General features: G+C 39.0%; 1 protein-coding gene across 2 annotated transcripts in view; it reads left to right on the top strand.

Annotated features, from left to right (window-relative positions):
- LOC140159157 (transient receptor potential cation channel subfamily M member 3-like) overlaps window positions 1-22,509 on the top strand; it is a 128,740-nt gene that overhangs the window by 93,363 nt on the left and 12,868 nt on the right. For both annotated transcript variants that reach the window (XM_072182523.1, XM_072182522.1), the window contains exons 10-17: window positions 3,514-3,637; window positions 4,337-4,510; window positions 5,872-6,006; window positions 8,375-8,425; window positions 9,251-9,379; window positions 10,087-10,352; window positions 11,965-12,193; window positions 13,315-13,506. In XM_072182523.1, the coding sequence (XP_072038624.1) occupies window positions 3,514-3,637; window positions 4,337-4,510; window positions 5,872-6,006; window positions 8,375-8,425; window positions 9,251-9,379; window positions 10,087-10,352; window positions 11,965-12,193; window positions 13,315-13,506 (1,300 nt within the window). The remainder of the gene's footprint in view (window positions 1-3,513; window positions 3,638-4,336; window positions 4,511-5,871; window positions 6,007-8,374; window positions 8,426-9,250; window positions 9,380-10,086; window positions 10,353-11,964; window positions 12,194-13,314; window positions 13,507-22,509) is intronic.

Here is a 22,509-nt window from a genome sequence, read left to right as displayed (position 1 = left end):
ATTACATGCTGTCTTCAGTAGCATCATATCACAAACATCATCATGTGCTGTCTTCAGTAGATAGCATCATCATGTCACACATAACATCACATGCTATTTTGAGTAGAAAAACAAAATTCCCTGCATACTTGTTGCAAGGGCGAGACACTGCTTGCTAATACTAAAAAACACATTTGCAACTCCAAATTTGGGGGAAATTGTTATAATGCTAGGCCTCAATGTAAGATAGAAAATACAATAATGAACAGATATGACCACCCACCTTTAATGACAACATTGCTGAATGCCACTTTAAAATTTCAAATGCAATCCATTTGCAGACCCTCAACAGTTCTGTATTATTGATAGTCGCTACTACAGTATGCACCTGTCGTGTCTAGTAAACCCTCAATGGGCCATTTATGATGTGTGCAGATTTACCTTACTTAAGATTGAGCCTTGTGTATTGACTGAAATTGTGGGGTACCTTAGAAACTAAAGATAATGCAATGATGTGAAGTGAGGAGTATGAAAAGAAATGATGTAAGACTTTAAGGGATCTGGAATGAGCATTTTTAGCGTTTCGACAGTATTTTTTGTGGGACATGAGAGCACATCTCACATATCGAATTGCATTCTAAATATATACGAAGAATGTCTTTCTGATATCAAATAATTTTCATTTTTTAAATTCCCGATATAATACAAATTTTATGACAAATTATTAAAGTTTGATATTTTTACATTTTTGATATAAAGCAGTCCTCGAAGTAAATTTTATAAATCTAATGACATATTCTTAAAGTGTATGTAGTTGGGAGGAAAAGCCGACGATCAATTGAAAATTTTGACCTTTCATATTGAAGATATGGATTTTTTTCCCCAAAAGACCTAATTTTTTAACAGATCTGACCACCCACCTTTAATGACAACATAGTCCTTCAAGAATGACCCACGGCTATGTGGGTGGGGGCTCGGCCGCCCGAGCATGTTCAGCAAGCCGAACAACGAGGCCGAAGGCGAGGCTTTGCCTCAACATGCTCAATACTAGTATATAGTTTTAAACTTCTCAAGCCGAGAGTCATTCTTGAAGGACTATGACAACATTGCTGAATGCCACTTTAAATTTCAAATACAATCCATTTGCAGACCCTCAACAGTTCTGTATTATTGATAGTCGCTACTACAGTATGCACCTGCCGCGTCTAGTAAACCCTCAACGGGCCATTTATGATGTGTGCAGATTTACCTTACTTAAGATTGAGCCTTGTGTATTGACTGAAATTGTGGGGTACCTTAGAAACTAAAGATGATGCAATGATGTGGAGTGAGGAGTATGAAAAGAAATGATGTAAGACTTTAAGGGATCTGGAATGAGCGTTTTTAGCGTTTCTACAGTATTTTTTGTGGGACATGAGAGCACATCTCACATATCGAATTGCATTCTAAATATATACGAAGAATGTCTTTCTGATATCAAATAATTTTCATTTTTTAAATTCCCGATATAATACAAATTTTATGACAAATTATTAAAGTTTGATATTTTTACATTTTTGATATAAAGCAGTCCTCGAAGTAAATTTTATAAATCTAATGACATATTCTTAAAGTGTATGTAGTTGGGAGGAAAAGCCGACGATCAATTGAAAATTTTGACCTTTCATATTGAAGATATGGATTTTTTTCCCAAAAAGACCTAATTTTTTAACAGATCTGACCACCCACCTTTAATGACAACATAGTCCTTCAAGAATGACCCACGGCTATGTGGGTGGGGGGCTCGGCTTCGCCGAGCATGTTCAGCGAAGCCGAACAACGAGGCCGAAGGCCGAGGCTTTGCCTCAACATGCTCAATACTAGTATATAGTTTTAAACTTCTCAAGCCGAGAGTCATTCTTGAAGGACTATGACAACATTGCTGAATGCCACTTTAAATTTCAAATACAATCCATTTGCAGACCCTCAACAGTTCTGTATTATTGATAGTCGCTACTACAGTATGCACCTGCCGCGTCTAGTAAACCCTCAACGGGCCATTTATGATGTGTGCAGATTTACCTTACTTAAGATTGAGCCTTGTGTATTGACTGAAATTGTGGGGTACCTTAGAAACTAAAGATGATGCAATGATGTGGAGTGAGGAGTATGAAAAGAAATGATGTAAGACTTTAAGGGATCTGGAATGAGCGTTTTTAGCGTTTCTACAGTATTTTTTGTGGGACATGAGAGCACATCTCACATATCGAATTGCATTCTAAATATATCTGAAGAATGTCTTTCTGATATCAAATAATTTTCATTTTTAAATTCCGATATAATACAAATTTTATGACAAATTATTAAAGTTTGATATTTTTCACATTTTTGATATAAAGCAGTCCTCAAAGTAAATTTTATAAATCTAATGACATATTCTTAAAGTGTATGTAGTTGGGAGGAAAAGCCGACGATCAATTGAAAATTTTGACCTTTCATATTGAAGATATGGATTTTTTTACCAAAAAGACCTAATTTTTTAACAGATCTGACCACCCACCTTTAATGACAACATTGCTGAATGCCACTTTAAATTTCAAATGCAATCCATTTGCAGACCCTCAACAGTTCTGTATTATTGATAGACGCTACTACAGTATGCACCTGTCGTGTCTAGTAAACCCTCAATGGGCCATTTATGATGTGTGCAGATTTACCTTACTTAAGATTGAGCCTTGTGTATTGACTGAAATTGTGGGGTACCTTAGAAACTAAAGATGATGCAATGATGTGGAGTGAGGAGTATGAAAAGAAATGATGTAAGACTTTAAGATTTGTATGTTTGCTTGAGAGGCGCTTTCTTTGCTATATTTTGATCTGAGAGTGATCAAAATGTGATGATTATTAGTCACAATTAAGTTTTAAGATGTTGGTGTGTCTTCTGAATTATTAAAAATGTATAAAGATTTTTATAGTAAATCTGACCATAACTCACAAACAAGCTTTGTCCTCATTTTAAGGAAGATCTCGATTTGTTGGTTGAATCTTAGAATGTTGTTACACATGCTTGCAGCGAAGGAGGGCACTTGTTTGTTTGCACACAGCATAAATGCAAAAGTGTTGTTTTTACACCTCATTTGCTAAAAATTGCTAATAAAGCCATGTTGCATCGCTTGATCCTGGCACGACCCAGTTTTTTTACACGATAAGTAGAGCGCACACATCCGATCAGTGCAAGAGAGTGCTGTTTTTTTCTGCCAGCTACGGTAGTGCATGATATTGACTGAAAGCACTTGCATCTCTACATTCAACTATCAAAATGATAAGTCTTTGAGTGTACTTTTAAATCATATCAACATCCCATAATCATGATAATGTGTTTCCCGTTTACACAGTTTGACAATTTGCATTCAACTATTAAAATGATGATAAGTCTTTGAGTGTACTTTTACATCATTTCAGCATCCCATAATCACAATAATATGTTTCCAGTTTACACAAAATTTAATTGCTATTTGTAATAACTAATAATTATTTGCTGCTTTGTTTACTCAGGACACTGAATGATTATTTGAAAGATCAACTACTCTCGACAATTAGACAGACGTTTAATTTTAACCAGCAACAGACCGAGAAGCTATTTGTCGAGCTCATGCTCTGTATGAAGAGAAAAGAGCTGGTGAGTAAATGGTTGGCTATTTCAGTTGAAATCCTTACACTCCCTGTGGAAGATATGAGCTTAATCTTACAATCTTCAACACATGGAGTGTGAATTTCAAATGAGGTTACCTGAATGGATGACTACATTTTATACACACCCTGTGTGGGAGATTAAGGTCATGTTTTTGAGGGGTATATGGATTTCAACTGGAATAGCCCCTTGTTTGCCAAGGGAAGTTTACTTAGTAGTCATATTTGTTCAGCTAATCAATGTTTTATTATATTAGACATTTATGATATTAGACATATAGTAATTCAGCTGTTGTAAATTTACTATATACGTATTACAAGTAAATATTTCATATTCTGCCTAAGGGCAATAACAAAAAATTCCGATTTTGTTTGACCGACAGAAAAAACTGAACATTGATAAAAGAGTTTTAGCATATTAAAAAAAATACCTTATTTTCAAAATTACAGAAAAGGTTTATCCTTCTTTCAGATTTTTTTTCTGTGTGTGTAATTCGAATCTGCCACTGCTAAATCCAACATGGCAACATGACTGTAGTACTTCTGTCTCAGATTTGTGTAATATGTTGGAAATGGGGAAGGGGGTTACCAGGGGACTGGATCCCAAAAGCCACCCCTGTGCATGCCACTATATATCATGATGATAAAGAGTTCACTGTATTTTATATTTTTCCAACTCTCTTAACAGATCACAGTGTTTTGTTTGAGTTCAGAAGGTACAGAAGAAATAGATTTAGCTATATTATCAGCACTACTGAAGGCCCAGGCCAGATCCTATGCAGACCAGCTTAGCTTAGCATTGACGTGGGACAGGGTGGACATAGCCAAGAGGCAGATATTTGTACATGGAAGGGATTGGGCTGTAAGTATTATGAGTAGCACATGGACTCTGTACATTATACATATTGAGGGTTTTTAAGGTTCACATTGTCATACTTCTCTGGTGCCGACACCAGGAATTTATTTCTGGAGGTTAGGGCAGAGTGTGAAATGGGAAATTGGGGGAAGGAGAAAAAATTGCCTAAATTGGTATTTTTTACCCAAAATATTGAGAATTTTGGTGATTTTGCTGACTGAGGAGGCCAACCAGGCTGGGGTTGGGCAAAACCAATGGGAATTATCCCACGCCTGTGGCATCGTCACTCACTGATAATGAAACATTTGAGCCCTCAATCTGTATGGAGAAAGTGATCTTCATTTTTTAAACCAAATATATTTTGGCATCTGACTTGACTGAAATCTACAATCTGATGATGTAGTTCTTGGTTGCATAATATGAAATCTTAATCCTTACCATATACCTAACCATTTTGCTTGTAACACACTAAGAAAATAACGATAGGAATTTTTATTTTGCCTATCCTCTACCGTGTGATAGAGCGACAGGCAGGTCCAATATTTTGAGTAGTGGATGCCGGGCGCAGCGGTATCCACTACGATAAAAAATATTGGACCTGCCTGTCGTCTATCACACGGTAGAGGATAGGCAAAATAAAAAATTCCTATCGCTTATTCTCATTCTTAGTCAGTTAAATATTATTTTAATAACTGTAAACAAATTTTTAAAGCAAAAACTAAGTTACCGTCATAAAAACTCCCCTCATTATAAAATGAACGAAACTTGTTTACAACTTCACGTATTCTGTGGCGCGTATTGCTAGCTGCGTTCGCGTATTCCGCACTAGTCTCACGCATCCAGCGATACATACGCCAAGCACCTCTACACGCGTGTTACGCATTATCAAGACGCATGATGACGTGGGGGTCGTCTCACGGCCTGATAGACGGCACCAAATCATGCGATTGTCCAATCAGAAATGTGTCTACGAACTAGACCACTCCCACTGACTAAGAATAAGCAGTTGTAGTCAGCTTAGCATCGTTGTTAAACGGTGATGAACATCCTAATTACATCAGTATCGTTAAGAAATAACAGAATAGCATAAACCCTATCATCAGATCTGATAAGTTTAAAAAACTGTGGTGTTTTTTTTTGGTCAAAATAAACACATTGTTGCAACTTTTCTTTTGTATTTCATGTTTATAATTATAACTATCACATAATGAAGTCATAATAATAAGGACATTCTGTAAAATTCAGTCGATCATCCCTACAAAATCTGTGAATTTGCCTTTAATGATGACTGATGCCCCAGTTTGCTGCGCTGTGACGAGACCTATGTGACTTTACAACACATTTGTTTTTTGTTTGTTTGCTTACAGGACGGTGTACTAGAACAGGTGATGATGGATGCACTGATGAATAACAGGGTAGACTTTGTCCAGCTCCTCAAGGATAATGGCGTCAACATGAACAAGTTCCTGACAGTGGCAAGACTTGAAGAACTATACAATTCGGTAAGAATTCTGTGACATTGGGTTAAATTAATGTTTGCAGATGAGAAAAATAGAGATTTGAATGTTGTATCTGTTAACATTATTATCTATTCCAGCGCCAGTGACACCTCATTAATTTCCCTGGACCTTTGGATGCATTGAAATAGGAATAGCATTTTACTTTGAAAAGACAATATAACAAGCTATAACAGGGCCGTACTGCTAGTTTTCATGCCTCTCTGGTGAACATTGGCCTAATCCTACCCAGGACAATATGCATGAGGTGTCACTGGAGTTGGAACAGATAATAGTGGAAGTTAAGACAAACATAGTTGAGGTTATATACCCCATTTGGATGCTATGTTATTGAAACAATAACGGTTTGGGCTGTTCCAGTTAGAATCCATATGCCCAATGGAAGATACAACCTTAATTTCCTCACAGGGAGTGTGAATTTCAAATGGGGTTACTGGAATGGGTGACTCCATCTGAAATTTTGAAATTCCCCTGTGTGGGAGATTAAGGTCATGTCTTCCTTAGGGGAGTGGATTTCAAATTGAATAGCCCTTTTTTGCAGTGTTTATCAGTCTAAACGCAGGACAACCGATCTTTTGTTCTGCTTAGTCGCGCTAAAAGTCGATCGATACATGTTAAAATCAACACAATTCCGAGATACACCTTTTGCTATGAAATTTATTTTCTCGGTCAAATATAAAGCAACATTTTTTTTTTTTCTTCAGTAAAGTCAACTAAAAACATAGTGCTTGGATGAACATTTTTTAAAAATCCTGGTGTTAAAATTAAGCATCAAATTGTGTCTTTTAGTGTGATATTTTTGATTTTATAGGCCTTTAGTTCGCCCGTGAGCTTTTTACAGAATTCATTTTTAGCGCCTCAAACTAATATAGTTTGCTAAAGAAAGATATTTCCCACCTCTGTAAAGCACATCGTGTGGGTCTATATATTATAGTTTTGTCAGAATTTCCGCTTTTATTTTACCCTTTTCCCTTCATGCTCAGAAAATGTCAAACTTAGTACTTTACCTCGAGAGCAACCAGCAGAAATAATCGATATTTCAATTGTTGTCAACCCAGGTCCCTTTTCCATTGAAAACCAGGATTGCCTGACCAGCGATTTGGTAGCCCAAATCCCCAATTCTGGTAAATGAGGTGGATTTTGGAAATTTGCTCCGTGATAGCCTGCAATTTCAATTTATAGGGCTATGGATTCCATGATTATGAAAACCATTTTGTCTGTTTGTTTGTTTGTTTGTTTATTTATTTACCCCCCATCGCTGGGTTGGCATTTTCATTACACCCCTTCAGACTTATGCTCGGGTTTGTGTAGGCCTATTTGTCATAATTTAGCGCTATAGGACCTACTTTCTAAATGTATAGCTATAGCCGTGCTATATAAATATTATAAGGTACCGGTATGTAATATTATGTAGGCCTATGGGGGTGGGGTGGGTACTCAACACATTTTAATCATGACTTACAATGCAAGGCTCATTGTTACCATAAATGATTTTTCCTTTAGGTCATTATAATAGGTTGTTATAAACTTCCGTGTTTAACCTTGTATTGTTTTGGCTGCTTCATTATGACTTTCGTGGGTTTAAGCAATTTCAAACAAACACAAACAAAAGGCACTATACCGAAACACTAGGTAATTTCTTTGCTATATTGAAGTTCTGGCAAAACTGTATCCAGGCCGGGCACCCAGAGATATCGATCCACAATGCTAGTATTTCACGCGTGGATTTGAAATTTTTTCAGCTGGTAGTCAAAATTATGGAATCAAACGGAAATTCTGACAAAACTATGATATATCGCTCACGGTGATGTGCGTTAGAAAGTTGGGAAAAATCCTTCTTTAGCTTAACTATATTACTTTGAAAAGCTAAAAGGTTGATCCAAAAAAGGCTCAAGGGCAGAGTTGAAGCCTATCAAAATCGAAAATCTTACACTAAATGACTGAATTTCACGACTAAGTTTAACACTAAGATTTGAAAAAAAAATACAGTATCAAGCATTACAGTTTTTCCTGACATTTACTAAACAAATGAAAACTATTGCTTTTCATTTGGCTGAGAAAAAAATTTTACACTGAAAAGGTGTAACTCAAAATTTTGTTCATTTGAATACCAAATTCGATCGCTTGTATTGCCTTATTAAATGACTGAGTGAGCCTTGCAGAACAATAACAATCGGTTGTCCAGCGTCCTAACTGTTATATTCTGCAATGCAACTGCTCTACATCCATTTTCCCGTATCAAAAGCTGAGTGTTGTCACTGTTTAGGGCAAGCTTTCGACCAAATCATGCAATCTGTTATGTTATATATGTATGAAAATTAATGCATCATTTTTGTGTCTTTGTAATAAACAGAAACTGGGACCACCAAGCATCCTTCCATCACTTATCAAAGATGTGGCAAAGGTAGGTGGAGGCAAATATCTGTGCCAGTTGCTGACCATCTTTCCAAATAGCTATACTTAAAATTAAAGATGTCAGAAGAAAAGATCTATGTTGCATAATTGGCCTAATAAAAGCGTTAGCTGTAATGCATGAGTATGCATTAAACTATTTACTATATTTCCCCTCCCTTACAACCCTACACAACCTAACATAGGACAATCTCAACATACCAAAGCACCTCTTCCATGCAGTGGACTGCACTCTGGCCATACTTCTGTTTGTGACAACAGGGGCCACACAACGACACCCAACACAGTAAACATGTCAGGCTAACCGGGGGCGAATAGAATGCCAATTTTTGGCATTTTCAGACACAGCCGTTATGTAGCATAAGTAGATCCAACCAGGCAGCCCTCGATTTTAACCCACGGCACCAATGGCATTTTGCCGTGGGTGCCCAACCCCACTGCCGTAATGCCCTCAAAATATGTCCTTTACCCAAGGCAGCCCTGCCCCTTCATTTTAAAATCATCTATCTATGTTTGTGTGTGTTTTCTTCACTTTTGAGAAATTGCCTTGGTGCCCTTCTCAAATTTTCAACAGTTTCCATGATGCCCTCTTGAAATATTACAAACTGCTGTGCTGCCTTGCCTTTTCAGTGAAAATCCAAGGCAATTATCAACTTGCCCTAAAAAAGTTGCCGTGCCCTTTCAGATCCTTAATTCGAGGGCTGCAACCAGGGACATTTTCAATATCACAATTACTACCACTCCAGTGAACCAAATTACCCATTTTTGTTGTGGCATGCATTCACATTTAACTATTTGTTCTGCTTTTGTTTTTCAGACGGACATAAACAAAAAGTACACACTCTTTGACATCGGCATGGTGGAAGAGAATCTAATGGGAGGCATGTATCAGTCCACATATACCAGCAAGAAGTACAAAGGATTGTTTCCAACACAGTTTAGAAGGGTGAGAAATTTTCTTTGATATAGGCATGAACAGAGGTATTAACATGAATGGAGATATGGAAAAATCTTACAGTGCCCACCAATTATGCAAAAATATACTGTGCATAATACTTTTGTCTTCTTAAATTAGAAAAGACTTGTTACTTACATCTGTGTGAAGGTACAGTTGGTGCAGTGGCGTAGCGTGGGTCATCCGATTGGGGGGCACCGACCATGATTGGGGGCACTGGGGCAGATTGGGGGGGGGGGCACAAGCAGTTTTTTGGCAATTTTCCTATGGGATTTTTAATTTTGCAATCAATTGGGGGGGGCACGTGCTCCAATGATGCTATGCCACTGAGTTGGTGAGTCCTTGGTGTAAGACATTCATGAGTTAGATGGGGAGTTAGACTAGCATAAAGACTCCATTGAGGACTTCAGCAGTGTATGGAATAAAGCTGTATAATCCAGTATTATATAATAATATTATATGCAAAGAATACCAAGGTAAACTTGCACCATGCGTGACCATATGGTAAATGTGCCATCTTGGTACTTCCGATCCGGCATTTATCAGCAAGAACCTGAAATCAGATAATATGTGTCATTTAGCTTGCTTGTAACAAAGGTCTGTGTGTGTACACTAAGCACACATTATTGGCACAACGCATTAGACGCAGAACGTATACAAGTTATCAAAATCAAAATTCAAAATATTGCTCTCTGCAGGGTATATCATTTGCCGTACTGATGGAGAAGGATGTGATCGAATCGGGGTCAAAGTACACCATGACATTTGACTATCCATTCAACGAGCTCTTCATCTGGGCAGTTCTAATGAAACGTCACGAGATGGCACTCTACATGTGGAAGCAAGACGAGGAAGCGTTAGCAAAAGCCCTCGTAGGTGGCATGCTGAATAAGGCCATGGCGAAGGCTGCAGATGTTATCAATTTGGATCAGGAGATTGGTGACGAACTCAGAAAATTTTCAGCGTAAGTCTACTGATAACATTCTTGCAATCCTTGGGACAAAGTCTTGTAACAGTATATTAAGTTACATCTTGGATGATGTGTATAACGTTGTATCATCTTCCATGTAGTACATGGCCAAGTTGCGTGGAACTATACTGTATACCCATGACCAAGGTATGACCCATGACCAGATGTGACTCTTTAAAAAAAATAAGACCGCTACCAAGGTGTTGCAGATTTACAAATATTTAAAAGCATCTGCTACCTCCATATTCAGTGTAACTAATCACATCGCTAGGTGGTCGTGGTCATAGCCTTACGGTTTTACACAGTGGTAAAGCAGCCATACAATACAAAGAGGATGATACAGCCCGTTTATATCTTAGGATATTGTTACAAGTCCATGATCATCAAAGTGACAAATTTCATTTTATTTTCACATATTAATAAAAGGGTAGTTTGTACTTTTACATTTTTGCTGCTCCATATTTATGTTGTCACAAATTCCTGTGTGTGCTGCAGAGCTTCCAGCGTCAGGGACGTAAATCTTCCAAAAATATCTGGAAAATTTGAAAATGGGCCCCCATTAGAAAAAAGAAATTCTGGAAATGTGATTTTTTTAATTCTTTAACATTTCTGGAATTGAATGACAGTATTTTGGCATTTAAAAGAGCAAAAATGTATTTTTAGTGGGGTGATACCCCTTTAAGGGTTGATAAAAAGGAGTGATACCCCTTTAATCCTGACTTTGGCCTATTTCCCGGACGAGCCTCCATAAATGTGCAATGCCACATGTAAGCACTCGGTCACATAGCCAAGGGTCAGATCAATTGTCAGGAAATGGATATGTTACCCATTTATATCCCTGATCAGAAAGATGTCTAGTGGCTTAAGGGCTGGGGTATGAACGTTTGGACAGTATTTATTTTGGGACATCAGAGCACATCAGACATATCGAATTGCACTCTGAATACGAAGAATGTCATTCTGATATCAAATAATTTTGATTTTTGAAATTCCCAATTTAATACACATTTTATGGCAAATCATTAAAAATTGATATTTTTGATATTTAACAGTACTTGAAGTAAACTTTATAAATCTGATGATTTATACTTAAAGTGTATGTAGGTTGGGATGAAAAGCCGACGATCAATTGAAAATTTTGACCTTTCGTATTGAAGATATGGATTTTTTTTCCCAAAACACCAAAAAAAAATTAGGTCTTTTTGGGGAAAAAATCCATATCTTCAATATGAAAGGTCAAAATTTTCAATTGACCGTCGACTTTTCCTTCCTGCTACATACACTTTAAAATATATCATTAGATTTATATAATTACTTCGAGGACTGTTATATATCAAAATTTGAAAATATCAAATTTTTATAATTTGTCATAAAATTTGTATTATATTGTGATTTTCAAAAATGAAAATTATTTGATATCAGAAAGACATGCTTCAGTATTCAGAATGCAATTCGATAGGTCTGAGTGCTCTCATGTCCCACAAAAAATACTGTCGAAACCCAATAAACGCTCATTTTAGATCCCTTAAGCACTGCATTTGTTACAATGTGAAAAATTCATGACTGTATCTTGACACATGTCCCGTACCATATTATGATTTCACAGAGAATTCCAAAACCTTGCAGTAGAACTTCTAGAACACTGCTACGGTGAAGATGACGATGTGACCATCCAGTTACTGACAGTGCAGTTAGACAATTGGAGTAAGCAGACGTGTCTGAGTCTGGCAGCGGCAACACAGCATAGAGAGTTTGTTGCTCATACATGTTGCCAGGCTTTACTTAGTGACTTATGGCTTGGTGGTTTGCAAATGCAAAAGTACATTAATCTCAGGGTAAGTAGATTGGGTTATTCCAGAAATTGTCCCCCTCCCCTACCCTGATGATGATATAGATAGGTTTTTAAAAAGGTAAAGAAAAGTGTGATTTGACATATGTGATTTCACAGAACCATATAATATCTGACACAATCTGGTCCATGGGGGCCAAGGAGACATTTTTGAAAATCGAGTTACTGTAATTATTACATTATACATACAATAGGCTATCATTTACTGAAAACACCAAAGGCCTAGCATGCTTGGTTCTAAAGTTCTGAAGTTTTTTGATGTCTATTTTCTTATGAATTTTATTGTTTTTTAACTCCATATTTTTACCTTTATCTCAGTTTCAAATTTGCAGCATTTGGCCCCCATGGACCAGATCGTGTCACATATGGAATCTCCCATGGCACCATAACATAACAGTGAGATTTCCTTGCCTTGAATTAAGATGTGCAACTGGAAATTGCAAATACTCTATTTGACATAATTAGTCAGCCAGTCATTTTCAGCGGGTGCTTATCAAAGTTATGAAATGGAAATTGGGAATTTAAACTTAAAAAGTGATCAATATTTATGGCATTTCAAATTGTCAGTTTTGATGTTCTCCTTTTTGCATTTTCATGATGGTAATTCCCACATTCCCCCATATTGTATTGAGGGAAAGATATGTGAAATCCCAGTGTCATTTGGGGCAGGATTAGAATGTACATAGATTATTTCTGAATTAGTCCATTACAGACGTGTTGATTTCTTGAAATAAATTATTCTGCCCAAGATGCTTTATGTCCAAGATGTGTGATAGCTTTTATTGAAAGCTATTTGTTTGTAAAATAATGGACCAAATTTCAACAGCGATGAAAGTGTTTCATAAAATTACCTGAATTTAAGGAATGGAATCTTTCGTTAGGGGTAAGAGGTTTTTTTTTTTATGGTGTATGTCTTAATAAATGTTGCTTGGGGTTCAGGTGATTTCAGGAATGAGAATTTTCCAGTTCAAAACAGGAATTCCTGTGTACTTTTTTTCCAAAAAAAAAAAATGTTCTGTGTTTTAATTTTTTAGCCTGTGGGAGAAATTTGGCTTGGTTGTGTTTTTCCTGCCTGAATTGTATTAACTCTCCATTCTTCTCTTGTAGGTAATTGCAGGGCTATTGTGTCCTCCAGCTATAGCATTATTGACCTTTAAGACCAGAGAGGAGCTACAACTGATGCCTCAGACTTTAGAAGAACACATTGCTGATCTGCAAGAAGGCGATAGTGATAGCATCAGCGATAAACTAAGTCTATCAGGCTTCAATCAGTTTGAAGATGACGATGATGCTGACACGGTAAGTATATTGACTGTAGATGAGTCTAACTGTCACAGTTGTGCCAAAGAGATTAGACCCAGAGAGTACCAACTCAGAACTGTACTGGTATTTCGTGCATGGGGACTTAAAAAGTATGCTTGCAGCATTTATCAGCAGAATTCTGATATCTAATGATGATTGGCATCTTCAAGCGTGAGCGTTTCAAATGTTTTCATGGGTAGCACATAGTATATGTTATCGGCACAACACATTATTTGCATAATCCAAACAGTCTTTTCCAGAGGTACATGATAAAATCCTAGTTGTACACATCCAACTTGGTATCAGCAGTTAGAGCACACCTGACAGTCAGTTATTATGAAGTACTGCATCCGGGAAATTTATTTTGCGAACTTGAACCGGCAGTGTGATGTATATCTGGTTTGTTTTTCAGACAGTAGCTTGATCAGTTATCAACTACTGTCTGTTCAATTAGCTTAGATTCTTGTATTTTTAAGATATTTGAAAATAAAAAAAATTGTGGTCAAAGTCATTAAAGAAAAGTATTAGCACAGCCTAAGACCCAACGTGATTTATACTTTTCAAATTCTAAAGTTCAATTTGAAGCCCCATTTCTTTTCAATTTTGGTCTTTTCCCGCGATATTTTCATAACAAGCCGTGGAACGTCGGGTACCATAAACTTTTTTGAATCAATTCATTTAGTGCAATGGGGATGATTGTCATAATAATTAGATGGTCTGAGATAGTATTTATTCGACCATCCGCATCAGAACTATTGTCCAGCAAAATAGCCATAGGCCTATTTGCCAGTAATTCGTGTTGAAACCCCACTGTTGAAACATTACATTTATAAAAAATAGGAAGATGAACTAAGGTTTTCAGAATAGGCCTGGCTTATATAAATACATTCCTTGCGTATTTATTTATTTATTTATTTATTTATTTATTTATTTATTTCTTTCTTTCTTTCTTTCTTTCTTTCTTTCTTTCTTTCTTTCTTTCTTTCTTTCTTTCTTTCTTTCTTTCTTTCTTTCTTTCTTTCTTTCTTTATTTATTTATTTATTTATTTATTTATTTATTTATTTATTTATTTATTTATTTATTTATTTATTTATTTATTTATTTATTTATTTATTTATTTATTTATTAATTAATTACTTTATTTATCTATTTATTACTTTATTTATTATGTGGATGGTTCTGAGAAGATGTGAGCCTAGCCCTACTATAAAACTACACATTTATTTTCAATTTGTTATTTTGTTTTGTTTGTTGAATACAAACTATGGAAAGAAGATTTGGAAACAAAAGAACCTTTGTACAAGAAAATATTATTTAAAACAATGACTTAGGTTACAGAAAACAATTCTTGTAAAGTCACTGTATCTGAAAATGTCAAGCAAATGCTGATGTTCTTGGGAAATAATAATGGTATTAAACAACACTCAATTTACATTGTATCAATGAAACCAGTTGAAATAAGATAATGGAATAATGTTATGCATACACGTAATCGCGCATACCTCACGGAGCTTCACCTAATTTCGTGCAACAAAAACCTGTGGACCATCATCATTTATAGACCTTATCCAATAACCGGAACTTGTTAACAATTGAAATAGCAGGACAGTACCGATTGGTGGACAATTTTTTTTCGAAATTCGATAGGGTCTATGCCCTAAGTTGAGAATGGACCGTCCCACTCGATTTGTGAAAAGGTCGCGAACCCTTTTGGTGGACCCAAGTAACTGCCTAAAATTAGGCAAAATTGAAAAGAAATGGGGTTTTAAATTGAACTTTGGAATTTGAAAAGTGTAAATGTAGGTAACTCTAAAAAGCTCTGGTCTACAATTAAGAAATTATTGCCTTCAAAATCTTCTTCAACAATCAAAACTGTGAAGAGTGATAATGATGGTAGGTTGACATCTTCTCTTAAAGAAACTGCCAATGTATTCAATGATTATTTTACCTCAATAGGGGCTACACTTGCTAAAGATTTTGATGATGTAAATGTTGGTAGCAACAGTTTTAATACATGTACTAGTACTTTTAAGTTTAGTTATACTACCCCAGAGTTTGTATATAAACATATTTGCGACATTCCAAACAATAAGTCACCTGGTATGGATGATTTTAGTGTCAAGTTGTTGAAGCTAGCTGCACCATACATTTGTCATTCTATAGCATATATTTGTAATCTTTCTTTAAATACATCTGTTTATCCAACAGACTGGAAGTTGGCTAAAGTCACCCCAATTTTTAAGGCAGGTGATAAATTGGATGTTGGAAATTACAGGCCTATTTCTGTCCTGCCTCTCATTTCCAAAATTATTGAAAGAGCTGTTCATAATCAATTATATTCTTATTTAACTTCTATGGGTATTCTGTCAGAGAACCAGTCTGGTTTCCGTAGCAATCACTCAACAGCAACTACCCTGAATGATGTTCAAGATTTCATTTAAAAAAACATGGATAATGGACAAGCCACTGGTGCAATATTTCTTGATCTCAAAAAGGCTTTTGATTGTGTTAACCATTCTCTTTTAATTGAAAAACTTAGCAACTATGGTATTAAAGGTACAACACTTGAGTGGTTTGAATCTTATCTTGGTAATAGAGCTCAAGCTGTTAACATTAATACCACATTATCTGATTTTAAGAACATTAATATTGGCATTCCTCAAGGCTCTATTTTAGGCCCGCTTCTTTTCATAATATTTGTTAATAGTCTTTCTAATAGTGTTGATTGTAAATGTACTATGTATGCCGATGACACCACATTACTATGTACTGCTAATGACTCTTCTACTCTTCAATCAAAGCTTCTTAATAACTACTACTAGTATTTGTTGTCTTGTCCTGTCTTGTCTTGTTCTTTATTGTGGACTTTAACAATGACCAAGATCTGGAATGATATAATGGTATAATGATATATAACTAACTGTAACATACTATACAATAACATACAATCCTCTATGCCCCCCAAGTCCTTGAGTGTATTATTTTAGGTACCTGGATAATGAGCACATGTATATCAAGGACTGAGAAACAACTTAGCTAAGTATTTACAGTCTTGAGGCGCATGGAACGCCGGACAGAAGGGGCTGCGGAAGGCAGGCTTGGTGGTGTGTATGTTTCCTTTAGACCCGAGAGTTGTGGGGTAGCAACCGTGACAATGCGCTGTGGAAGCTGAGTGTCGCGGGTGGAAGAGGGTGGCGGGTCTAAAGGTGTTTGGTGCTGGTTGGGTTGTGGATGTGTCTGGAGTAGGTGGGGCAGTGTTGTCCCTCGGTGGCATACCTGTAGTCACCTTGTTCGGGTCGCTGGGTGCAGATGCTAGGGAGGGTCTGCGAGGTATGACTGGTGGTGTAGGAGGGCAGATGAAATGGTGGGGCTGGCAAGACACTGCAGGTGTATACCGCCGCAAGAACTTCCTGTTACGTAAGGTTACTCGGCCAGAGCCATCTACGCCAACCACATATTGGTCAAACTGACGCACCTCAATGACAATGCCTGTTTTGTCCCATTTGGTTGGGTGAGGGCGGTTTGATTCTGGACTCGTCGTGGTCACCAATAACAAGGGGAGGAAGGTGTCTTGTGTGCTCGGAAAGCCGTTCTGCAATTTTCATGTGTCTGTTACGCAGGGCCTCTTCTCGGGCTGCCAGTGTCTCTCTCCATGTTGGGTGTGGTTCATAGCGACCGGGGTGTATGGGAATGAAATCACGTATGGGTCGACCAAACAGACACTAGTAAAACAGAGTTCGTAGTATCTGATCCAAGAAAATGCACTTACTGTGTACGTTTCAACAACCACTGTTGTCTTTGTCAACACTTGATGAGGAGTGACTGCAATCTACTGACAACCAACGCTAGAGGATTTCCACTTCCAGCGTGATTTTTTGGGTTGGCCGTTGGTTTTCCTTTTGGGGATGTTTTAGATCCCTGTTGCAGGAACTCATCAAAAATGTGAGTAAGCTGGTACTGCCCTCGTCTCTGTTCATAGTTGTGCGCCCCTCTTTCTAATTTCCACAGCTTCTTTGATCCAGCGCTTATATCTATCTTGCTCTGTGCCAATGACCTCAGCTTCCCCCACCCAATTACATGGTTCTTATCAACAACATGGTCCGTTATGGCCGACTTGTGCGTAGTAGTTAAGGACTCTCTCCTCCCTGCTCTGGTGACCACGGTGCTGCTGACTTTTTCCACTTCACTTTTGTGCTCTTCTAACCGCGTGCCGAATTTTCTACCTGTTTCTCCAATGTACGATAGGTTACAGTTCTTGCAGGGGATTTTGTACACTGCCTGAGTGGTGTTGTGCTAGTCGCGCTTATCTTTTGGATGGACAAGTTGTTTGCGGAGAGTATTGTGCGGTCTCATGGCTGTAGAGATGTTGTAGTTCTTCATTACTCTGGAGACATGTTCAGTGGCGCCCTTGACGTATGGTAGAACAACCATACCTTTGCTCTTGCTGTTTTCATCTGTCTTTTTGTCACTTTCTTTGGTTTAACACTTTGCATTTGATCTTTTACCTTTTCAAATGTCCAATTAGGATAACCACACGTTTGGAGGGCTTTCTGGACTTTCTTTTCTTCTTCCTCTTTATCCGCCTCTTCTGTCACTATGGTGTCTTTTCTGTAGTACAAAGATCAGTATGACCCTAGTTTTTGATGCAGAGGGTGGTGAGACTGGTAATTCAAATATTGGTCGGTGTGCGTTGGTTTGCGGTAGACCATGAGTTTGACAGTACCGTCATCCTTCCTAACAATCAGAGTATCCAGAAATGGTAGAGAACCTTCTGTTTCTTGCTCAAAAGTAAACTTGATTGAACCAGACTTGTCGACCCGATTGATGTGGTCAGTCAACTGCTGCACATTGTCTTAGTTTATTACCTCCAACACATCATCCACGTAACGAAGCCACAACTTTGGTCTACAGTCGAGAGGAGCCGTGGCAATCGCCTGTTGTTCCAACGCTTCCATGAATATGTTAGCTGCTATCGGCGAAACAGGGCTGCCCATGGCTGTACCAAAAAGCTGGCGATAGATTTTCCCTCTGAATGTAAAATACGTGGTCGTTAAGATGAAATCAAGCAGTTGGACAACATCATCACTGGTTAACTTGAATCCTGTCTCTTTGTTATACACCCGAAGTACATTCTCTTTCTCAAGTCTGTTTTTTACGATGTCTAAAACTTGGTCAATAGGAGTGTTGGTGAAAAGACTGACCACATCATGAGAGTTGAGAATATCCTCTTCCTCGATAATAACCTTACCAAGTTCCTCTGATAGATGCTGCGAATTCTTTACATGGTGTTGCGTTTTACCGACTAAGCCACCCAAAATGTCCGCCAGCCATCTTGAAGTACTGTATCCAATCGCCGCTGTGTAATCAACAATAGAGGCGAACGGAGTGTTTGGTTTGTGAATTTTGGGCGTACAGTATAACCTAGGTACATTTTCAGCCGTAGGGTACAGTTGTTTGTACTTTACTTCACTGATCTTACCTTCCTTCTTTAGGCTGGATAACACGGAGACGAGTTTTCGCTTGTACTTTTGAGTTGGATCTGTTGGTAATTCTTCATACGTCTTCTTCTCGTCGAGCATGGTCGTAACCTTTTCCTCATATTCTACCTTATCTAACACCACCGTGGATTTCCCTTTATCTGCTGGTAGGATGATGATATTTTCTGCTTTTTTCAGATCTTTGATAGCTTTACGTTCATCTTTTGTGATGTTTTGTTCAGGAACTTTAGATGAATTTAACGTGCTCGCTATTTTTGCTCGCAGTTGGATTCCATCGGCCAGCGGTAGGTGTTTACATGCCTGTTCTGTTGCTAGTACAAAATCCTCCGCGCATATTTCTGGTGGCGATATGGCGTAATTAAGTCCCTTAGACAAAACACTGGTCTCGGCTGTGTTTAATTTGTACTTTGAGAGATTTATAACCCATTTCTTGAGCTGTGTACCTGACAAATCAATGGTAGAATCGCGGACTTTTTGTTGCTTACGGCGGATTTTTCAGTCAAGATCTTTAACTTCTGTAGGTGACGTTGTTTAGTATTTACGTACGTGACTCGCCAACAGTCGCTATGTGACGATCAATTCTTTGTCCCAACTCAGTTTCCGCGGGAATTTCATTGTTTACTTCGTCTTTGAGGAGATCTTTTTTCGCTTTTAGATTCTTGACATTTTTGATGAGTTCCTGCAACAGGGATCTAAAAAATCCCCAAAAGGAAAACCAACTGGCAACCCAAAAAATCACGCTGGAAGTGGAAATCCTCTAGCGTTGGTTGTCAGTAGATTGCAGTCACTCCTCATCAAGTGTTGACAAAGACAACAGTGGTTGTTGAAACGTACACAGTAAGTGCATTTTCTTGGATCAGATACTACGAACTCTGTTTTACTAGTGTCTGTTTGGTCGACCCATACGTGATTTCATTCCCATACACCCCGGTCGCTATGAACCACACCCAACATGGAGAGAGACACTGGCAGCCGAGAAGAGGCCCTGCGTGAACAGACACATGAAAATTGCAGAACGGCTTTCCGAGCACACAAGACACCTTCCTCCCTTGTTATTGGTGACCACGTGCGAGTCCAGAATCAAACCGGCCCTCACCCAACCAAATGGGACAAAACAGGCATTGTCATTGAGGTGCGTCAGTTTGACCAATATGTGGTTCACGTAGATGGCTCTGGCCGAGTAACCTTACGTAACAGGAAGTTCTTGCGGCGGTATACACCTGCAGTGTCTTGCCAGCCCCACCATTTCATCTGCCCTCCTACACCACCAGTCATACCTCGCAGACCCTCCCTAGCATCTGCACCCAGCGACCCGAACAAGGTGACTACAGGTATGCCACCGAGGGACAACACAGGTGACGTTGTTTAGTATTTACGTACGTAGACTCGCCAACAGTCGCTATGTGACGATCAATTCTTTGTCCCAACTCAGTTTCCGCGGGAATTTCATTGTTTACTTCGCCTTTGAGGAGATCTTTTTTCGCTTTTAGATTCTTGACATTTTTGATGAGTTCCTGCAACAGGGATCTAAAAAATCCCCAAAAGGAAAACCAACTGGCAACCCAAAAAATCACGCTGGAAGTGGAAATCCCTCTAGCGTTGGTTGTCAGTAGATTGCAGTCACTCCTCATCAAGTGTTGACAAAGACAACAGTGGTTGTTGAAACGTACACAGTAAGTGCATTTTCTTGGATCAGATACTACGAACTCTGTTTTACTAGTTTACTCTACCGATCCTGATGAATTTGTTCAATCATGCAAACAGACACTGTGCTGGGGAGAGTTTAGTCCCCTTGTCTGGTGTATTTCTGTATTGTAACAATGCCCGTTGAAAGGAGTCAGTGTCTAGGTCTCCGTTGGGGTTTGTGTTGTCAGTAAGAAGGCGTTTAACCGTTTTAACTGCAACTTCAGCTCTGCAGTTGCTGTGAGGGTAGGCCACAGATGATACACGGTGCCGGACTCCCCAATTTTTAAGAAAGGTCTTGGTGGCGGTGGATGAGAACTCCGGACCACCAGCAGAGGACAGCTCATCACTTATTCCATATGTAACAAATGTACGCCTGAGGCTGGAGATTAGGCTGTTTGATCCATCAGATGCCCGTTCCACAATTGGCCAATTACTGTAGCGATCCACAATGACCAAGTAATTGTTGCCAGCAAGGTGGAAATAGTCAGCACATATCGACTGAAATGGGTACACTGGTGCAACAGGTGGGGTAGGTGGTGGATTGGGCTGTGATGGGGCCATACGATTACACTGTGAGCATTGTGTGCGCATGTGGTGGATATCGGAAGTAATGCCTGGCCAAAAACTGAAGCTTCGCACGCGAGGTCATGGATGAGATGCCCTGATGAGCTGAGTGGAGGGACTTCAGAACCTCAGGGCGGAGTGATGGGGGGATAATAATGCGGTGGTTGTGCATGGCAACGCCATCCAAAGAGTAGAGACCATCTCTCAGGCTGAAGTAATCTTGGAGATCGGGAGGCAACTCATGGCGTGATCCTGGCAGACCATCCTCAATTATTGACAGCAGCTTGGACAATGTCTGATCACTTGTTGTTGCCAGGCGCACATCGTCCCATGTGATAGACTTAATGGCACTAAGGGAGGTGGACATAGCCGCCACTGCATCAGGCTCATGTGAACATGTGATAGATGTGGGCATATATGTACGTGCGCATTCAAGCAGAGTGAGGGGGAGGTATGTTATATCGTGATGCAGTGTAGCAACATCATCTGGGAGGTGCATGCCCTTGGACTTGCTGGCGGGTGGCGGAGACTCCGTCCTGCTGCTCTGTGGCGAACACCTGGAACATGGACTATACGGAATCGATAGCGGAGTGATTTTTCCTTCAGGTTGCGAAGCCGTGGATTAGGGACATCCTCCAAGCATCTATCACCAAGGACCTTGAGGAGGGGCTTGTGGTCAACTGCAATGATCAGGTTATCGCAACCAAGGACGAAATGGCGTGCCTTATCTAATGCGTCTCACGACAGCCAAAGCTTCCCCTTCTACAGGGTGGTAGCGGGACCCGCCAGGGGTTCCGCAACGGCCACCAACAAGGGTGACTTTCCACCCTGTCTTGCAGCAGAATGGGTCTGGTTTTGTGCATTGACAATGTTTTTGGAGCAAACAAAAGCAAATCCCAGTTTTGCTCCAATCTGTTGCAAGACACGTGGGGCGAGATTTGTCAAAGATCTCGACACCCTTGGAGATTTCCTCTATGATGATCCGCTTTGATTCTTCAAACAGGTCATTGAGTTCCTCCGTCCATGTAAATGGGGTACCTGGGCTAAGTAGCGAGCGGAATGGTAGCATCTTTTCTGCTGAGGCAAAGGCATAAGCTACTTGGTTGACCAGGCTATGCCAGGAGCGGATGTCTGTAATGTTGCGCGGGGTAGGGAACTTCTCAATGGCATCAAAGAGGCTGGGGCAAGGTCTCACTGATGAGGGGGATATTTCAAACCCTGCAAATTCAACAGTGTCCTTGGCAAAGACAA

Source organism: Amphiura filiformis, chromosome 8 (genome assembly GCF_039555335.1).
Source record: "Amphiura filiformis chromosome 8, Afil_fr2py, whole genome shotgun sequence".
In the NCBI taxonomy this organism is placed as follows: Eukaryota; Metazoa; Echinodermata; class Ophiuroidea; order Amphilepidida; family Amphiuridae; genus Amphiura; species Amphiura filiformis.
Note: the sequence above shows the minus strand (reverse complement) of the source record. Positions and strands in the feature narration are given on the sequence as shown.